This window comes from Stylophora pistillata, chromosome 4, assembly GCF_964205215.1.
Source record: "Stylophora pistillata chromosome 4, jaStyPist1.2, whole genome shotgun sequence".
NCBI lineage: Eukaryota > Metazoa > Cnidaria > Anthozoa > Scleractinia > Pocilloporidae > Stylophora > Stylophora pistillata.
The window spans coordinates 37,153,452-37,173,056 of NC_142522.1; the positions used below are offsets into that span (position 1 = coordinate 37,153,452).

The 19,605-nt window shown below is 39.2% G+C and overlaps 4 protein-coding genes across 4 annotated transcripts in view; 3 read left to right on the forward strand and 1 right to left on the reverse strand.

Annotated features, from left to right (window-relative positions):
• Window positions 1–193, forward strand: part of LOC111328805 (uncharacterized protein KIAA0825) — a 22,854-nt gene extending 22,661 nt beyond the window's left edge. The window contains exon 25 of the mRNA XM_022933319.2: window positions 1–193. This exon is cut by the window's left edge and continues 968 nt beyond it. The gene's annotated coding sequence lies outside the window, so the exon portion shown is untranslated.
• Window positions 194–825: 632 nt separating this feature from the next.
• Window positions 826–8,660, reverse strand: LOC111328806 (maspardin-like). The gene is made up of 8 exons (XM_088758245.1): window positions 8,386–8,660; window positions 7,131–7,292; window positions 6,222–6,302; window positions 5,647–5,792; window positions 5,112–5,220; window positions 4,047–4,154; window positions 2,707–2,847; window positions 826–1,996 (listed from the first exon to the last, which is right to left on the reverse strand). Exons 1-8 carry the CDS (start codon window positions 8,458–8,460, stop codon window positions 1,856–1,858), a joined length of 963 nt encoding a protein of 320 aa, XP_088614371.1. The 5' UTR covers window positions 8,461–8,660; the 3' UTR covers window positions 826–1,855.
• A 76-nt stretch (window positions 8,661–8,736) lies between these two features.
• On the forward strand, window positions 8,737–19,310 carry LOC111328783 (uncharacterized). The gene is made up of 3 exons (XM_088758243.1): window positions 8,737–8,996; window positions 15,015–18,541; window positions 18,695–19,310. Exon 2 carries the CDS (start codon window positions 15,054–15,056, stop codon window positions 18,537–18,539), a length of 3,486 nt encoding a protein of 1,161 aa, XP_088614369.1. The 5' UTR covers window positions 8,737–8,996; window positions 15,015–15,053; the 3' UTR covers window positions 18,540–18,541; window positions 18,695–19,310.
• Window positions 9,849–11,768, forward strand: LOC148733567 (uncharacterized). The gene has a single exon (XM_088758008.1). The coding sequence runs from the start codon at window positions 9,849–9,851 to the stop codon at window positions 11,766–11,768; it is 1,920 nt and encodes a 639-aa protein (XP_088614134.1).
• Window positions 19,311–19,605: the final 295 nt, after the last annotated feature.

The following is a 19,605-nucleotide window of genomic DNA, read 5'->3' on the forward strand; positions in this document are numbered from 1 at the left end:
TAAAGCCGCTAATTTGAAAATGAGACTATCGTGCATGAATTCGATGGATTTTGGTAAGATTATGAACTGAGAGGAATGTAAAAAATATACTCAAGGTTGATTTGTCTATTTATGTTAAAACAGCTTAAACAGATACATTGAAAATACTTACAATAAGCTGCGAAATATACTAATTTATTTGTTATTCGTGAAACATTCTCTCGTATTTTTGCTCTCATTTTGTTGTGTTACGTGAAAATTAATGGGCATTTGTTCCATACTCTCTCCTTCCCTCGCTCTTTAGTTACTTGTCTTATTTTTGTATTGAGTAGGTCCCTTACATCTTCGAAAATGCCTAGTTCAAGCTGACGGCGTGATGTTAACCCGCGAGTTCTTCCTGAACTTAAGAAATGTTTGCCTTCGCTGTGTAGACGTTTCAGCGATTCTCTCTTTGCGAGCATGTTTGGCTTTCAACTCGTTACTACCTCTACTACTTATTAGTGGTTGGGTATCTGAGCAAGAGATTCTATGAGCAAGAAGTGCAGCTTCTTCCTTTGATTTTTTGAGGAAGCCAAATTTCGTCGGCCAGACTGCTTGATAACTGTAACTGACTCCTATTTTCCTTTTTTTTACATATTAATATAAAATCTGCTCCAAAATGTTTAATTGGAAAGGTAAAAATATATTGTATTTAGCGTCAGAGACACTTCAACCACAGAACCTTGGATTAGATAAACCCATTGACGACGCTGAGAATCTGAATGGTGTCCATGAATGTATAACGAAAAATCGCGTGGATTACTCATAGTTCTTCAATAGAGATTCTCCAGTCTTTGACATCCTGTCTAGCACTGTTCCTGAACTACTTTTATTGAAAATACATCCAACAAGCACAATAGTACAATCTAAAATTTTGCCCTATTGTATTCGTAATTTTAGAGGAGAGCCATACCGCCCATCTAGAGGTGATAGAAACCTCCAAGGGAGCAGTGCCTCACGTTACGTAACATTTGTCTTATTGAAAGAAAATAACATTTGTTTTAATGAAAGTATGACGGAAATTAAAATCTAAATCGATAGGGCCAAAAGGGGGTTTGGCCACTTCCAGGAGGAAACTAATTTGGAATTTCCATGGCAGACATGGCAATCCTTCTTGATTCACTCATTTCGTTAAACAATTTCCATATCTTAGCTGTTCCCTTAATTGTAACAACCTGCTTCCTCAGTCGTAAAGCTTTGGCTACGGTGACTGGAAGACTAACTTCACTTAGAATACACAAGTGAAAGCTGGTGTTCTTGTTTAAAATTGTTTGAAGATTCTAAGTTTTAGTAACTAGGTTGTGATATCTCACGGTTACAAACTTTGAAACAAACTTGCGTAGATTTACATTAATCATTCAGGAAGAAAACTGTTGGTTGACATCCTCTTTAAGGTATGTTAACTCGAAAAGCCTTTCTAAATACTGTTTCACAAGTTCAAACTATGTTTTACTTGTCTCACTTCAAGCAGCACTATTCAGTGTTTGAGAGTCAAGGATGACATGACTTTAAGTTGATTCCTGTCCTGTTTCTTGCTGAAATATTCCCTTTTTTCAAGAGTTTCTTTGTGTATGATTCAATTGCTGCCTAACTGCATCAAGCCAAAGTTAACTGTTGCTTCACCAATAGCATCTTTCTATTCACCTCACAGATACATGTAACAACAATTTTGCATTCTGCATCATGCAAGCCAACTGCTTCTGCAAAAACTGGAGTCAGCAGCCTTCATTTGAATCAGCAGCATCACAAAATAATGTTTATCTAATCACAAGCTGCTCTTCTCTTGCCAAACTTATAATTTACTCTCAATAATTATTATTACAAAACTATTTATTTATTACTTGTCCTCCTCATCAGAGGACACCACAGAAGGGGGATCTGCTGATGGCAACAGACCACATGATACCATGTCCTCTTCTGTCATACATTTAGGATCCATGGCATTGAATCGTTTTCCCATGAATTGCCGGAGATGAATCTGCAAATTAAGAAGAGATACAATAATGCCCTTTAATTGAAGATAAGGAGCACAAATAAAATGTAGAACCGATTTACTGAGATCACTGTTTCTTAGCTTTTAGCTCTTGTTTGGTTGAAAGTTTTCTGCAGCACACTATTCAAACACCTGAGTGGCTTTAGAAAGGCTGTTGTTTGAAATCTCACAAGGGAATTAACTCATTTCCACTCTTACCCTGTAACCCTCTATTTACATAAACAGAGCATCAAAGTATACATTTTATAAAGTTGCACATAACCCAGTAGTCTGAGCAGTTCCTCCTTTTCGGCAAATTCAGCCACATGAGTTAAAAAAATAGTCAGTGAAAACAAAAGGATGTTAGTGCGCTGTGACAGCTCCATGAGTGAGGTGAGCACCTGCTCATGGGCTAATCAGCCAGGGCAATTATTATAAGCTAAGAGTATACAAACTTACAAACAATAAGCCTTTCTTACACCTTTAACACATAATTATGATCTAGTGATTAATTCTCTGCACTGTCCACAATACATTTCTTATAATTCTACCTGTGAGAATTTGAAATTTGATTAAGAAAAAAAAATCTCCCCAGTTTACCTTTCTTTCTTCAAACCACCATTCTGTCTGGAACTGTAAATTGTGTAGGGAAAATCCTTTTTGGTCACAGTCACCCCTGGTTAGTAAAATCTAGTGTTTTTTGTTTCTTAACACACCTGTAGGTAGAGATTAACATCAGCACTCCTGCAAAGATATGGAAAGTTGCCACCCTTCTTTAAATGAGCTCTCTTAGCATCTGGATAACACTTGTAGAGTTCCTCCTTTACTGGCTGGGAGAGGGCACAATCATCAAAAACCTATAATGGACCCAAAAAAATTGTGCCTTTCATGAAATGACATTGACTGTGTTATACCTGTAAACTCTAATCTAAACTGATTTTATGCCCAAGCAAAGACCAGTATCCACAAAATGGACCCTTCTTGACCATGGCAACCAAAGTTTTAATTTCATTACCATTAAAATACTTTTTTGGTCAAAAATGAGAATGCTCCTAAAAATAACATACTATAGATTCAAAACAACTGGTCATGGCAAGTAAGATTTCCAAAGAAATGATGGTCTGGAACATGAACAACCATGTATCATGTACCCCAACAAGATAACAGTCTGCATTTTTAACAAACTTGCGACAACTGGCAGTATAGCAGTCCAAATAATTAATGTAATCAATGCAATTGATAGTATGACTTTACATCTTGAGACAAATGTTTAAATATTCATTTATTTACAAAACCAAAAAGAACAACAACATTCTCTACAAAATAGACAGTCAATGACTGCCTGTGGCTACTGGTATAGCACAATTTTTGTAGCTTTGAAAAGAAGTAGAGGTCATACAATGATGCTAAAAGGTAGTGTTGCAGATCACTTGTCTGACATATGCAAAACAGAAAACCTGCTGCATCCCACATATTTATGAGTACCCTGTTCCAAAACCATTAAATTTTTTTTTCAAGTATCAGAGAAAACTAGCTACAGTAAATGAAAGTTTGTAAAAGAAAAAAGAATGAGTGTTTCTTTAAGAGAAGTTAGGAATTACATTAAAATATAGCTAAATAGTTCATTTTGGTCACATTTTTGCAATTGAAGAAGGTTTACAAAGCTGGTTTACTAACTTAGAACAGACTCCCCTAAACAGATGTCAACAACTACCCGCTCCATACAAACGACTCATTCACAACATAAACATCGCAAACGACCGAAAAAGAACGACCTAACTTTACCGACAGATCGAAACAGACCAATCACAACCAACTTACGTCACTTGAGTCTTACAGCCAATAACATCACAGCAAAACCAACCGATCATTTCACACAAACTGGAATAAGAACATTCTACTGACAACAATCATTCACTTGACTCTGATGATAACTTTCGCACAGGTTGTCGAAACATCAGTCACCACCACCGACAACAGTCCTTCTCAGGACTACACTCACCCGGACGATCAGACTACACCTTCACATGAAGAAGATCTGATGGTAAGTACTTACATCAATAATAGTTGTAGGAATTCCAGCCAGTTTCTGTGGCTCAACATACGAGTCTAAACAGTTAAGTGTCAATCTTGATGCCAATTCACTCCTTCCCAAACTTTCCAGCTATAAATTGAGAACATGATGGTATTAAAGGTATACTGAGTGAGTAAATATCTTAAAGAGCACTTTGTGTATATGCATGTGGACCAGACATTTCTCCTGAATCTATTATTTATTTAATTTAAAAACCATTTTAACCTCACAGTGTACATTTTGTCTCATGGGAATATAACTCTGCTGCCATGGAAAGTATTATCATAAATACGTGCAGCATAAATAAATAAATAAATAAACAAAATACGTAAATTGAAGCTCCCCCTAAGGGGCTTTTCAGCCACAATGTAAACTAAAGAGCTAGATAACTTCATCATAAAGAGCTAGATAACTTCATCATTACCTTAAGAATGTTTAACTTCTTGCAACAGACTGAAAAACTGCAGGATTGCAATTCAGAAATCCCATCCACCTTAAGATATTTCATCTGTTTTCAATGTATTTTAGCAGCCTCGTAGAGCTGTATTAAGTACTATAATGCTATCATTTGCCATAAACAAAATGGAACATTGCTGGGTTGCACAACCACCAACAATCAAGAAAGTTAAACACTCAACTAGCATCATGGAGACAAATGTTTGAATCCCACTGGTACTTACAAGGAGATTAAAAAATTTTTTGTCTCACAATGAAGAGCTTTTTGAGTTTGCTATAATTTCCTTAGTTTATTCTCATAACCTAAATATTCCATTCAGGAGTAATAGTGTCAGGAAAAATAAGATGCTTGTCTCTCTTAGAGAATAGAAAATAAACTTTAAAAACATACACATATCAATATATGCTGTAACTTCACAATGAAACCAAACTGAATCTGGTTTCATCAAAAATATTCACCTATCTGAGCCTTGTTTTCTTTATACTTTCAATCTACATTGTCAACAAACACTAGATTTTGAAATTTCTTTGCTAGTACCTGTACATGTACAGCATACTACAGTCATGTTAATTGATGTATGTAGCACTTACCCTCTCTACCATGAAGTCTATTGAGTCTGCAATGTCCTCATCAACTTCTTGTGTTGTGAAATTGTTCATTATCATTTTCTTTAATACAAAAGCAGGCATTACCCAAAAGCTGTTAAGAAAGAAGAAATAAATGCAAAAATTATGGTGAGTTGCTAATTTATGCTGAGATCAGTGATATCTTCACCAGAACGATTACAAAAATGAAGTGAATTCTTTCCAATGTCTGAGGATATTACAAAGACCAAGATAAGATAATGCAGATAATGCAGGCAACAATAGATACAGTGTACATGTACCTCTACATTGGAGTTAACACGCTGCAACAAATACTGGTACATTGAATTTTGTCAAAGGGTGCACATGTATGTTTGCTGATGAAATATAGCTGTTGTAAACTTTATGGGGCTCAAGTCAGATTAAAAAGCAACAACTATTTTAAACCAGTAAGAAATTGTTATAGTTATAACTAAGATGACAGTCTGTCTCAGAATTCATTTGCCAATTCCATTATTGTACTTTCAGTTAACCTACTTACGTAGATGCAGATGAAGTTTGTTGAAAAACTGAGGTATCGGCAAAAGCATTACACAAAATCAATGAATGTACTCTTGGGCTTTTGTACGTCATTTCTGCAAACTTCTGTGCAAGGAAACCTCCAAGAGATGCCCCAAATATATGGACCTAAAAAAGAGGAAAATTATCCCATTATCAAAAAAAATTACTTTTCAAGATACCCTAACAATCCCTTGTGGCCAAGTGCAGTAACAATGTGAATTAAAACAAACCCTTGAGAGAGAGAAATTTATAACTTTTAAGTAGTGAAGTATCTTTGTAACTGTTAAAGCCCAGGGTACCTCCTTTGCAAGAGTGACATAGATTTATTTACACCTTCACACCCCTTATGAGAGAGAGACCTTGGTACATTTATCAGGTGTTTTTCTTGATTGGCTTTCATGGTTGCACAAGGACCATCTACCTGAATTCATCCTCCACTCCCCCAAGACAACTCCAGTGGCAGAAGGAACAAAAATTATACATACATGTGCAAGGGAGCCATTAGAATCACACCTTTTGCGAATAAAATTTTTGAGCTAAGATGTATAAACTAACCTCATCTAGTTTCAGGTAATCCAACAGTCGTCTGAACCCTTCAGTCCACTCACCATATGTCCAATAAACAGGGTATTCAACCTGGAAAAACAAAAGAAGATTTAAGATTTAGTATGTTTTAAAGAATATTTGAGGCAAAGGGCTTTCGTCATAATATGCGTAATATTCTGAGTCAACTCAGAGTTGCATGACTCTGATCATAACTTCCATTAAGGTTGTCAAAATACCAGTCAATACCACTGACAACAGCTCTTCTCAGGACTAACCTTGACTGAACAATCAAATTAAATGATCAAATGCTACCCCTGATTTCAAACCATTTCCAAAGAATGTTATACTCACTGACAGTAAAACAGCTCTTAAAAAGACACCCATAGCCCTTTACACCCTGATATCAGTATGCATATTCTCCATACTGTTTTCTCTACATTTCCTTGGGTGCTAAAAAGGAGAATTTGTGTAACAATCAATAGGTTAATTAGCTGGTGATCATTTCTTTTCATCATGTGACCTTGACTGTGTGATTCACTAAAGTACTGGTTATCCTTCCTTGTCTTAGTGTTTTTCAGTAAAACTGATGGAAGAGTGTATATTTTTTTCATTTTCTGCATAAAAATATGCACACAACCTATAATTCCTCTATTTGTTTAGACAAAGGGCTGGCCCTTGAAACAGCAGCTTCAGAAATTCTTTACAAAGGCCAATTTACATCGTCAACTCAGTTGGTAAAGCCAGCTTTCTCCCCTTTTACCCCCACTAACACAGCACCACAGCTTTTTAAGAAATTTACTCCTCTTACTCATTTGCCTGTTTTTTTAGTTTGGTTGCTCAGAACTGCACTTATTCTATGGCAGTGCTCATTTGAGTGGAGGTGTCAATTGAATGATTTACTTTCACTGTGATACTTACAGATATCACTCTGTAACCAAGACTTGAAAGAGTAAGAATTTGTTTGAAAAACACGTCAGCAGTACCACTAGCAGGAGGTAAACAAATGAGGGGACACTGTACAACACGAGGACCAGCATCATAAACCAACCACTCCTTTTCATCATCAATATCAACCACAATCTGTAAATGAGAGAAGAAAAATACTACATCTCAGTTTTGTTATTAGCAGTGCAGAATATTAGAGAACAATTCCCTTGAACTTTTGATTTCTCAAAAGAAAAAAAAACAAAAACAAAAACAAAAACAAAAACATTCATACAACCGCAGAGGGAAATCAGGGAACATGAAAATTGGGCACTATGTCTGAAAAGTTGCTGTATGTATTCAATTATTCAGAATAGAAAAAGTGAAAAAAAGCAGCCTCATCCATTTAGAGTGTAAATTCAGTAAACTCTAATAGGAAGAAATTTATTTGCTTTCCTCTCTTGTAAAGGAAGATACCCACATTTTACTTTAACCCAAAACATGACTCGTGGTGAAACAAAATTAATGGAAGGTTGGAAGGTTTGTTCTGTAAGAGGTATAAGATAAAAACCAAAAGAGTAGACATATACATTGGATGAGGAAAATCAGGACTGGGAACTTACCAAGGGAACAATTCCCACAACAATGAGATAGCAGCATGGGTACGATTGGAAAATGTATTATTGATTTATTCTAAGTTGAAAAAGACATTCCTTTACAATTAAATTAAGTTAAATGTACCTTGCACTAGTAAGGATTGGTAATCTATGCATGATACTAGCTAAATGAAGTAGTCTACAACGCAAAGAATTGTCTACTTCTGCTCTATGCAGTGAACAATTTGTCCAAGAGTCAACGAGAAGAGATTAAAAAATTTTGTGAAATGCAACGAGGCATGTCTAAAAGCATTTCTTAAGACTTCCGTTCTATAGTTAGTGTAAATATAGTGCAATGTTGTTTGAAGATCTTTAATTAACAATATACATTCACAAGCGGGCGTAAATATTCAAAATGCGGAAAGAAAATTCATCCATTGGAGATACAAACTTTTCTTGAGCTATGAACGCACATGAGTCCTCAGTGATCAAAGTTGAAGCGATGCGCGAGCATTACACGAGTAATCTGCATGACCGTACAGAAACAGATCAACGTGTATTTGAATTGTTGATTCCTAACAGTTTAGAAATTCAATGTTTGGAGCAATAAACTTCGTGAAAATAGTACGAATATGAAGAGCTTTTTAACTTACCCGTCTCAAAGGAACAGAACTACGAAAGCTGATGTACTCTTGAGAACGTGTAATTGCGCTCGCACCAGCCGCCATTTTGATGAGCGCTACTTAAATCCAGAAGTACCCTGTGTGTTTTTTATAGCTGAAGAAACCACTGAAACAATTAAATTTGTTCACCCTTATGCTTGCGGCAAATTACGTACAAAACTCCTCCATGGATGCTCTTTGAGAGAAGTTACAGAGGCTCGAGAGGAAATTGGAATGAAATGCAATCCATAATACCAAGTTTGGACCCAGTCCTAGCTGAGGCCCAAGCAAACATACAAGCGATTCAAGCAAACACATTTGTATCGAGGGAAGACTGGGACTTATAAAAATGAAAGCTCTCGAAAATCCTATGAAAGGATGATCTTTTTGTCTAAGGACAATGATATGTATTCGTTTAGAAGATGAATCTTTTACGCAAACAAATAGAGAAGCGGGTACACAAAAAGACAAGCGAGATAAATTCCAAACACGGCAGGATGCGGTTCTATGATTTAGGGAAGCTTACATAACGTATATATCGCTATCGCTACTTCAATCGTCGTGTCCATTTCCGGGTTTAAATTGCTGATCAAGGCAGGGAGGTAAGTGAGGTTCTTTAGCTCTAACATTGTACTTTATGAAGATAGAGTGTTACTAATTCTTTAAAACATTCGTAAAAGCTTACTTGATAAAACAAGAGAGAGAGAGAGAGAGAGAGTAAGCTAAAATAATTATCCAAGGGTGATTATCAACATCAGCTGTAATCGTTGCTTAAAATCAGTTTATATATCCCCAATAATGCAAAGTATCTGGCCAGATATATTTAAATAAACGAACTGTTCGATGTGCTATACGCACTAGTCTTTAGTTTGATTTCAATTGTCAATCTTAGTTACAAACTTTCCTGCTTAAATGTGGTCGTATTAGGTAAAATTATGCGTAATCGAGTTGATCAATTCCAATGCATTGGTATTTGTTGCGCCTAATGATTATGCGTTTATGTTGTGTGACTTGAGTTTTATCATTATGTCAAAATGGTTTGCTTAAAACGAATGTATACACGAATTGCGCAAACCATTCGCCTCTATGACTTAATGAAAGAGTTGAAAGTAATCGGATCCCTTCGATTGCACAAAGGGGGGCCTGGGATTGCCAGGCGGGAGACAGTGCAAGTTCCTAAAAGGAAATGCATGGCGAAAGGCTGTTTCAACGTCGAAAAACGATTTCTGGGATATACCAACGATTTGTCGCCGCCTTTTTTTATCAGATATGGATTTAGATAATGTTGATACTTGGGAAACGTAGGTTTTTGCTCGAATAGACGTGAAATATTGGAATCCCAGGAGAGCGCCTTGCTGGCAGCACACGACGTTTCACGCTCCATGTTTTCCCTCTATTTTTTTAGAGAGATTTATCAATATTTTAAGTTTCAAATCTAGTCTAAACCCAAAAACATGGCTTTGACGTATTCAAGGTCAGTACTTCAACAGTTATCGTCGTTTTCCCCGGCTTTATTGAGTCCACTCCTGTGGCGTCGCTTCACTGAGCACGGTATCACTCGCATAAAATTCACACGTCGGGGCTGCCGTGGCGGTCGCAGAAAGCGAGGTAACATTGTATCGCGCCTAGGAACTGCAAGACAATTCCGTGCCAACGTCTCTCCAACTCCAAATGAAGATGACTCGATGGGTTCTGACCAAATTGCTGCACTGGACCACGAATCTAGTAATTTGCATAACCGCTCGTCGAGCTTATTAAATATTCAAGGAAAAACCTTTCAAACCAACAAAACAAACAACCCTTCCGTTCCGCCGTTGTTGCCCGAGAACGGAACGAACACTTCAAACTCTCGGACTGACGACAATACGTTTCCAGTCATTACGGATCGTCCCATTGAATCGCGTAGCGTGTTTGGTATGAGCTTGACGCTTGCAAACACAATGTCTCTGGCGCCCAAGATCGACGAAGTTCGTTCTACCATCTTGGACTACAAACCAAATTTAGGGTTCATTACCGAAACGTGGCTGAGGGACACCATCAGCGGAAACCACCTCCACATTCCCGGTTACTCGTTTATTTCTAGAAACCGCACCACGGACATTCACGGAGGGATTGGGCACTATATAGTGGACTCGATCAAGTATAGATCTCTTGATCACTTACAAGACCCTGAGTACGAAGTTCTTTGGGCGTGGTTAAGACCAAAAAGACTCCCGCGCGGGACACCCTGCGTTATCACGGCCACGATATACCATCCGTTCTTCAACGACAGCGCCAGAGACACTGCTTTGTTGGACTATCTATCAGCATCCTTGACTACTGTTGAGGGAGAATTCCCAGGTTGCGGGATTCTACTCTGCGGCGATTTCAATCGGCTAAAGTTGAATCGTTTAGCTGCACAGTTCGGACTGCGGCAATTGGTCAACAAGCCCACTAGGGGTGATCAGATCCTGGACCTGGTCTTCACCAACCAACCAGATTTGTACGATATAAATTCCGTTCAGATTTTACCGCCGTTTGGTTTATCGGATCACAATGTTGTCTTCGTGCACCCAATAACTCGTGCTCCAAGGGAAGGCCCAAGTAGAAGAACCCTTTCCAAGCGGGACACTCGGGCCAGTCGCACGTCCGAGCTTGGGCGTTTCCTCGCGTCTATTGACTGGTCAGTGGTTAGCGAAGCATCCAACTGCGAGGCTAAATTGGCGCTGTTTACGGATTTCATCAAAATTGGTCTCGACCACTTAATGCCGGTTATACATGTCAGACTTCACCTGAATGATCCCCCGTGGGTTACTGAGCGGTTCAAGAACCTCATTAAGCTCCGTCAACACGCCTTCCACAATGGAGACATGGACCAATGCCGGCGATATCGAAATGACGTCAACCGCACGCGTAAGTCACTTCGCAGTAAATACTATGCAAGCAAAGTGAATAATTTAAAGAACATCAAGCCCTCGCAGTGGTGGAGCGCAGTTAAACGAATCGCCTGTATGAATACTGTGTCATCTTCTGAAAGTCTCCTTTCCAACCTTCAGCTCGGGGACAGTTTCGATCGCCTAAGTGACGTTGAACTAGCCAACGCCATCAACGCTGTGTTCTTAGAACCCATGAAGCATTACCAACCCCTATACGCTGTCCCTACTGTAGTGGAGGACTCCGATGTGCCTTTAATTACGAAATTTGATGTCCTACACGCGCTAACCAATCTAAACCCGAGGAAGGCAGCTGGACCTGACGACATCGGTAACTGGCTTTTGAGGGAATATGCAGTGATTCTCGCACAGCCTATTACATCTATACTGACCGCGAGCTTTAGAGAACAAAGGCTTCTCACCTCTTGGAAGCTTGCATGCGGACGTGGTGCCTCTCCCTAAGCAAAAACCCGTGGTAGATGCTACTAAGCACCTGCGTCCTATCTCATTGACGCCCGCCATCTCTAAGGTTGCGGAAGATTTTGTGGTACTCAGATACGTCAGTCCAGCGGTGTTGCAGATCATAGACCCGAACCAATATGGCGGTATTCCAAGATCCTCCACCTTGTACGCTCTGATTTCCATGGTACATAACTGGTCACAAGCCACTGACGCCACAGGCGCAGCTGTTAGAGTGGTATTTTTCGACTATCGTAAGACTTTTGATCTTATTGATCACAATTTGCTGGCCAGAAAGGTCGAAGCCTTGGAGATTCCACGGTGGGTTCGCGTCTGGGTGCTGGATTTTCTGTCAGACAGGAAACAACGTGTCAGGTTGTCATCAGACTGCAGGTCAGAGTGGGGCTCAGTCCCCGCCGGGGTACCACAGGGGACCAAGCTTGGCCCCTGGTTGTTCTTATTAATAATCAACGATCTTGAGGTCGACGCGCTCACTTGGAAGTATGTAGACGACACGACTATCGCCCAAACGATACCACGAGGTTTGACCAGTGATGTACAAAGCGCAGTTTCCGCTGTTGAGGCGTGGTCGATCGAAAATAGGATGGAACTGAACGCGGATAAATGCAAGGAGATGCGCATTGACTTTAAAAGGAACACTCACAATTTTCCACCAATTGTGATTAATGGCAAGGAACTATCAGTATCAAACAGTGTTAAAATCCTAGGAGTCACTATTAGCTCAGATTTAAAATGGAACGAACATATATCAGAGTGCATTAAGAAAGCGAACAAGAGCCTTTATTTTATTGTTCTTCTAAAGCGCGCCAACGTTCCACTGAGCGACATTATAAATTTTTATTGCACCGTGATAAGATCTGTTTTAGAGTACTGTGCGCCAGTTTTCCATCACGCGCTCCCACAGTATCTTAGTGACGACATTGAACGAGTGCAAAAGAGAGCCCCCTCCATCATTTGTCCTTATGCGTCATATTTCGAATGTTTGGCCAGGTTCGACTTAGTAACCTTGCACGCGAGACGCGTGGCTCTGTGTAGCAAGCTTTTCGAGTCTATCACGTCATGCCCGGATCACAAACTCGTGCCTGTCTTACCTCCTAAGAGAGAACACAGATATAATCTAAGACAGTCCAGGGCTTATGCCATGCCCCGTACACATACAAATCGTTTTAAGAAGACTTTTATTCCAAGTATGTGTACATAAATTTTTTTCTTTTTTAGACTAGTTTGTACATAGTCATATATAGAGAGTTTTCTCATTTATTGTTTTATTATAATTTCAATTTGTATTTGGAATTCATTTCTTCCTAGTTCTAAGTAATTGTAACGCAATTCAGTCTACGGACTGCCATGTTCGATATTCTAATAAACTATCTATCTATCTATCTATCTATCCATCTCGAAATATGTGATAAAATCTGCCGATAAACCTTTCTCCTTGCTTAAGGCTTATTGTGAAATCGACAGCGAGTTATAGTCTCGAGTACTACAAATTTGCTATAATGAATCGCCGAGAAAATACTCAACTAAGCCCTTTATAGTTGTATTTACAGTTCTCGTAAAAAGCCTACTTCCAGCTTTTTTCTTGGCTCAGTAATGCGAAGGGGGGCTTCAACAGTTACCTCGTGAGAGCAGGGGATTGAAATAGTTTACTTGAACATAATTGTCGTGATAGATTTACATGGTGATTAGAGACCTACATTAATCCGTTGTTGTCATCGATGAGACTGAATCAGTGTTGATAATCGGTTCAAAATTTGAACCATTCCTTCTGAGACGACGAGTAGGTAGAAATGGGTCGCATAAAGACCGCTGCACAACTGAATAGAAAGCTTCATACAGCTCAGTTTTAAACCACCGAAAGCGTTCCATTCGCTGTTTCCCATTGCCAATCGACCTCACTGCCTAAGGACAGACCAGCAGAATGCAATCAAAACGTCACGATCCACATTCGAAGTGTCCACGTCGTGAGACAAACGAATATACTGCCTATTTTAAACTGAATATATGTCTGTAGTATCTGCCCACGTTCTGGTGACGCCTTGTTGCTCCTGAGAAGATCCTTCAAGGAGTTCAAAGAGACTATGTGTCGGCAGAAATTTGCACATACAGCTTTTCCAATTTTTTCTTAAATGTTTGTTGCGAAAATAATTCCTTATTTTTGTTGTACAATTTATTGCAAATTGAAGTTAAATTCAGAATATCGACTTGCACAATAATTTATGGAACTATGATGTTGAAGAGTTCAATATAGGTTAAGAGATAAACCTTTCACTTGAATTCCATTCAAAGTCCTATGCGATGAATGAGCTGTTTAACTTTCCTCTACCCTTTGTGAATGCTGTTGAATCTGATATTTCATAATCTTATGTAAAGAGAGGAAAATAATGATTTGAGACTGCTGACTTTTTTACACAAGTTCAAGTTACTTTGTAGCTAGTTATAGCTTCCATCTTGCAATTGAAGAAGTAATGTCAAATGAAAAGAACAATAAATGTATTCGCAATTCTAAACAAAAAACTTGAAAACTGATGTAATTCTTTCCAGCTATCTATCAACCTGGAAATCAAAATCGATGTTTACATAAGATTATGAAATATCAGTGTCAAAAGCATTCACAAAGGGTAGGGGAAAATTAAACAACTCATTCATTGTAGGACTTTGCATGGAATTCAAGTGAAAGGTTTATCCCTTAACCTATATTGAGAAATGAACATTTTCTCTAAACTGAGATATCTGAAAAGCTCATATTTTTTTCTCAAAAATGTTATATGCATACGGTGATGAGTCTTGATCATTATAAAGACACTGGCCTGGTCGCTGCTTTTCAATTTGATGTACTTTTGAACAAAAACCCATTCCAAGTCGGACACTTATTACTTGAAAAACTAGTGAAGGGCACAACTTAGTCGAATCATTGAGACATACCTTGAGGTCGAATTAAGGATTAAGACATACTTTGAGGTAGCTCTAAGAGGCCGTTAGTTTTGTTCTGTGCTTGTACCTGACATGATAGAACTTTTTAATTTCGCCAGTTATTGTTTTTCTGTGATAGGTAGTGACGCTTGCAGTATAATGGATGGACGCGCGTAGATGTGAAATTTCTCTTTCAGTGTTCAACTTGATAAGTCAGGAGTGAGCGCAGGAGTAAAAAATTATTAATGTTCAAGGCAGTTCATTTTATAGAAAAAGTTAACATCATTCTTGCCTTGGTATTTTCGTTTTTGATAGATTGATTGCCAAACAATGACCGAGTGAAACAAAGCACGTATGGAGAACACGGAGGAGATACTCCAGGCTCTTTTTATCGGCATCTCAGTCGCGTCGGTTCTACTACAAACATGTCGATACAGAAAGGCTATCGAGTTATTTACTGAATGCTTGGAGTTTCTGAATCAGTGCACGTCGAAGTTAGAAGCCGAAGTATTAAAGCGCCTTTCGGCACTTGTCTACAGCAGGTTATCTTACATTTATTTCCATATTGGAGATTTTAAGAATGGCTTTGAAAACATAGAATTAGCAAAAGCTATGTATCCCCAGATGGGTGGCAATGAATGTACAGCCGAAGATCTCGACAGACCTCATAACGAGCACGTATCCAAGGCCCATGACTCACCGGGTAAAGAGGAAGATGAAGAAGTTATTAAAATTTTATCATTGGCCAGGAATGTTGGAGACAAGGTAAAGGAAGCATGTGTTCTAAACATGTGTAGTCAAATGGCTCTTTCTCGTTTCGAATACTTCAAAGCCAGACCCCTTTTAGAAAGATTAGCTGAATTGTATGGTGACTTTGGGGACAGGAAACAAGAGAGACTTACATTCGATCGCCTTGGTGATCTGTGTAAGTCACTTGAGGAATACGACCAGGCACAAAAATACCATGAATTGGTCTTGCTTATGGCGGAGGAAGATGAAGACACCTACATGCAAGGGGCAGCCACTGGTAAACTTGGGACTTTATATAACTTACGCGGAGACTATGTCAAAGCAAAAGACCTGCGCAAGAAGGCACTAGAAATAAGTGTGAAAATCGGAGACAAGGAAGGAGAAATAATTGATAACAGATTCCTCTCTGGTGTGTTGCTCAATCTTGATGAATTCAAAGAGGCTCGAGACTGCTGCCTAAAGGCACTAGCCCTTAGTAAAGAAATTGATGACAAAAACCAGGAGGCTTCAGCATACAGTGATCTGGGTGATGTCCATAGAAAGTTGAAAGACTTTGAAATGGTGGAGCACTGCCACAAGAGAGCTATAGAACTATACGAAGAAACTGGAGACTTAGAAAATGAAGAAAGTGAAAACAGTCGACTTGGAGATCTTTACCGTTTTCTTTGTAAGTATGACCTGGCACTTAAATGCCATGAAAGAAGTCTTATCATAACGAAAACAACTGGTGATAAAAGAGGAGAAGCTACGCAATATTGTAATCTTGGGGCTGTTTATAAAGATCGCGGAGATTTTCCCATGGCTAAGGAATGCGGTGAGCAGGCGCTTGCTATCAGCACAGACGCCAATCATGTAAGGGGGCAAGCAATTGACTACGGCAATCTCGGAGTTATCCACCAGCATTTTGGTGACTACAAAACGGCCTACAAACTCCACCAAAAAGCACTGGAGATTAAAATTCGAATCGATTTCAAGGAAGGAATGCCTGCAGAGTACCATCATCTTGGTTGCTGTTGTGAGCACCTTGGTGAGTATGCAAAGGCAAAGGAGTTTTGGCATAAAGGACTTGACATCGCCAGAGATATTGGCGATAGTCCGATTGAGTCAAATATCATCGCTAGTTTTGCATCTGTGGAGCAAACTATTGGCGAGTATGAAAATGCAAAAGCTCAGTTTGAGGAGGCGCTGCGTATCAGCGAAGAAGACAAAGACCTCAAGAGACAGGTATCTCTGACCAGCAATCTCGGACAAATTGCGCATTCTCTTGGTGATATACCTAAGGCCAAGGACCTTTTCGAAAGATCCTTGCAAACGCTGAAACAAATTGGAGATAAAGGAGGAGAGAGCACTGCTTTGTCAAACCTTGGAATGCTTTATAATTCACTGGGTGAATATTCTAAGGCGATAGAATACAACCAACAGGCTCTTGCCATTTCACGGGAAATAAACGACAGAGAGGGAGAAATGATATTAAACAGCAACTTGGGACAGCTCTACTTGTTGCAGAAAGAATTTAAGAAAGCTTCTGATTGTTTTAGTACGGCACTTTCAATCTCTCAATTAATAAGTAACTCAAGAGGAGAAAGCCTCAGCTACTGCAACATGGCATTGCTGTGTTTAACTAGAGACGATACACCAAGAGCTTTCTTGTACCTCTCAGCAAGCATAAAGACCCTGGAAAAAACGTTGGTATTACATGGAGAAACCGAAACTTTTCAGATAGGCTTTGCACACCAGCACAATGACCCCTATCGATTAATGGTTGTCGTCCTCCTTAAACTGGGAAGTGATGATCAAGCTTTGTCAGTGTCAGAACTTGGACGTGCAAGATCATTGGCAAAGCGAATGGAAACTCAATATTCAGCGCAACCTTTACCTGGTTTTGATCCACTGCGATGGCTTGATCACCGAAACATTGTCCAAAAGAAATCTTGCACGTGCCTATCATTTTACTTTTTTGGCGAATTTCTTTTTTACTGGATTTTAAGGGCTAACATGAAGACAACTTGCAAGAAGATGTCACTGAGACAATGGCTTTCAGCGGACAATCAACCTAAATGTACCTCCATTCAAGATACGTTAGAGAATCTGGTGAATGAGTGTTACAGAAGGTTGATGCTTTTGCCGGAAGAACGATGTGAAGATCGCTATTTGGTCCTGGATGAGGAGACAAGATCGCCAACCAATTCTGAAGAAAGCCAACAACCTCAAGAAAGTTCCAATACTTACCAATTCAAAGAAAAGAATGAAGGAGGAGCAAAGGAGGAATCACCCCTCAAAGGGTTATACAAAGTCATTATAGCTCCTGTGGCTGATCTTCTTGAAGGATCTGAGATAGTTGTTGTTCCTGATCGTTCACTATACAGAGTTCCATTTTCTGCATTGATGAACGAGCAAGGCGAATTTCTGGCAGAAAAGTTCAGGATTCGTTATACTCCATCTTTGACGACTCTCAAGCTGATCCAAGACAGTCCTGCAGATTATCACAGCGAGACAGGAGTTCTCCTTGTTGGCGATCCTGATGTTGGTACACTTGATCGATTACCATGTGCTAAAGAAGAAGTTGAGATGATTGGAAATATTCTTAATGTTCAACCCTTAACTGGTAAAGAAGCTACCAAGGAAGCGGTACTACAGAAGATACACTCTGTAAGTCTCATTCACATTGCTGCACACGGTGAAGCTGAGAGAGGTAATATCGCATTAGCTCCATCCAACCGTGAGAAGGACGACTTTCTGTTATCAATGGCCGATATCTCAGCAGTCAGATTGCGAGCCAAGCTGGTGGTGCTAAGTTGTTGTCATAGTGGAAAAGGCCACATCAAAGCTGAAGGAGTTGTTGGAATAGCTCGAGCCTTCTTAGGATCTGGCGCTCGCTCAGTGTTGGCATCTCTCTGTGCTGTGAACGACGAAGCAACAATGGAGTTCATGAAGCAATTCTACGAGCACTTGGTGGATGGGAAAAGTGCCAGTGAATGTCTTCATGAAACCATGAAATGGATGAGGGAGAACCCTAAGTACTCGGAAGTGAGAAAGTGGGCACCATTCGTGCTGATTGGAGATGATGTGTCATTCAAATTCGCCAAGTAAATGTAAGTCCCAGGATGTTGGTACGATGCAGTGATACAAAATTGAGGGAATAAATAGTGAACTTTAGAAGTATGCCTGGCAAATAGCAACGTGTGTCGAAGCAAGCTTTTTTTTTAGTGACGGAAACTTACATTTCCTTTTTTTTGTTTTAACAGTGAAAGAAACTCTTTCCTCGCTGAAAGATCGAGAAAGTGTCATGTGTCTCAACACGATAAACTGTGACCGATGTTGCTGTTATGAAGGAACTCGGAGAGGAAATACAAGTTCAGCTGACCGATACCTTTGTTTCAGTAGACTTTTAATTTTGTAGTTTTTAATCATAAGTTTTATTAGAAGTGATCTTCCGTTGACAACGTCTCTGTAGTATGCTCAGTAGAGACCTTAAGGAGGCTCGAAAGGGTTTTCCACAATTAACAGCAAGTGCCAATCAGTAATAGATATCAGAACTGTCAAACTTATCATCGGGATAATGACTTGACATATGCTTAACACTATGTTAGGACAATCTTTTAAGGGGGCTCCTCAGGCATCATCTGTTGCCATGGCGACAATACAGTAATGCTAAAAGACCTTCTAAAACTCAGTTTTTGAAAGATATCTCAAATACCAAGTCGGTGACCTAGTTTTTTTTTCCAAATTTATTTAACATCATCACATTCTCTATCTGCATACGTGATATAAAAAGAACTAACAAGTAGAACTTGAATCATTTAGGAAAATGCTGTTTTAAAATGTAAAAAAAATTCCACTAGATAAAGTTTTTTAAAATTTTCTTCAGAAATGCGTATTGATAAAAATAATTTGTACACAAAAAATCGGGGTAGGTCACCGAACTAATTTTCGAGATATTAGTTCATCAACTTAGCAAGCTTTATTTCCGGTTTTTACAATTTCAGCTTACACTTTTATATCCGGTCACGCGCTTTAAAAGATACCGCTGACTCCAGAGCTCATTTTCGCGAGGATGAGTCCGTGTTTGCGCGATTAATCGACGGATGCCCTCGGCGCGGAAAAAATCGTACTTCCTGAAGATGGATTCACATTATTTCGTGATTTTACACATTCC

Bases quoted from the DNA above. Each gene is read 5' to 3' on its own strand.
- LOC111328806 (XM_088758245.1), bottom strand. From the start codon at position 8,460: ATGGCGGCTGGTGCGAGCGCAATTACACGTTCTCAAGAGTACATCAGC. The intron at 7,293-8,385 runs GTAAGTTAAAAA...TCTCATTTACAG, and splicing joins GTTCTGTTCCTTTGAGACGG to ATTGTGGTTGATATTGATGA. The intron at 1,997-2,706 runs GTGTGTTAAGAA...CTTAATTTGCAG, and splicing joins ATGTTAATCTCTACCTACAG to ATTCATCTCCGGCAATTCAT.
- LOC148733567 (XM_088758008.1), top strand. From the start codon at position 9,849: ATGGCTTTGACGTATTCAAGGTCAGTACTTCAACAGTTATCGTCGTTT.
- LOC111328783 (XM_088758243.1), top strand. From the start codon at position 15,054: ATGGAGAACACGGAGGAGATACTCCAGGCTCTTTTTATCGGCATCTCA.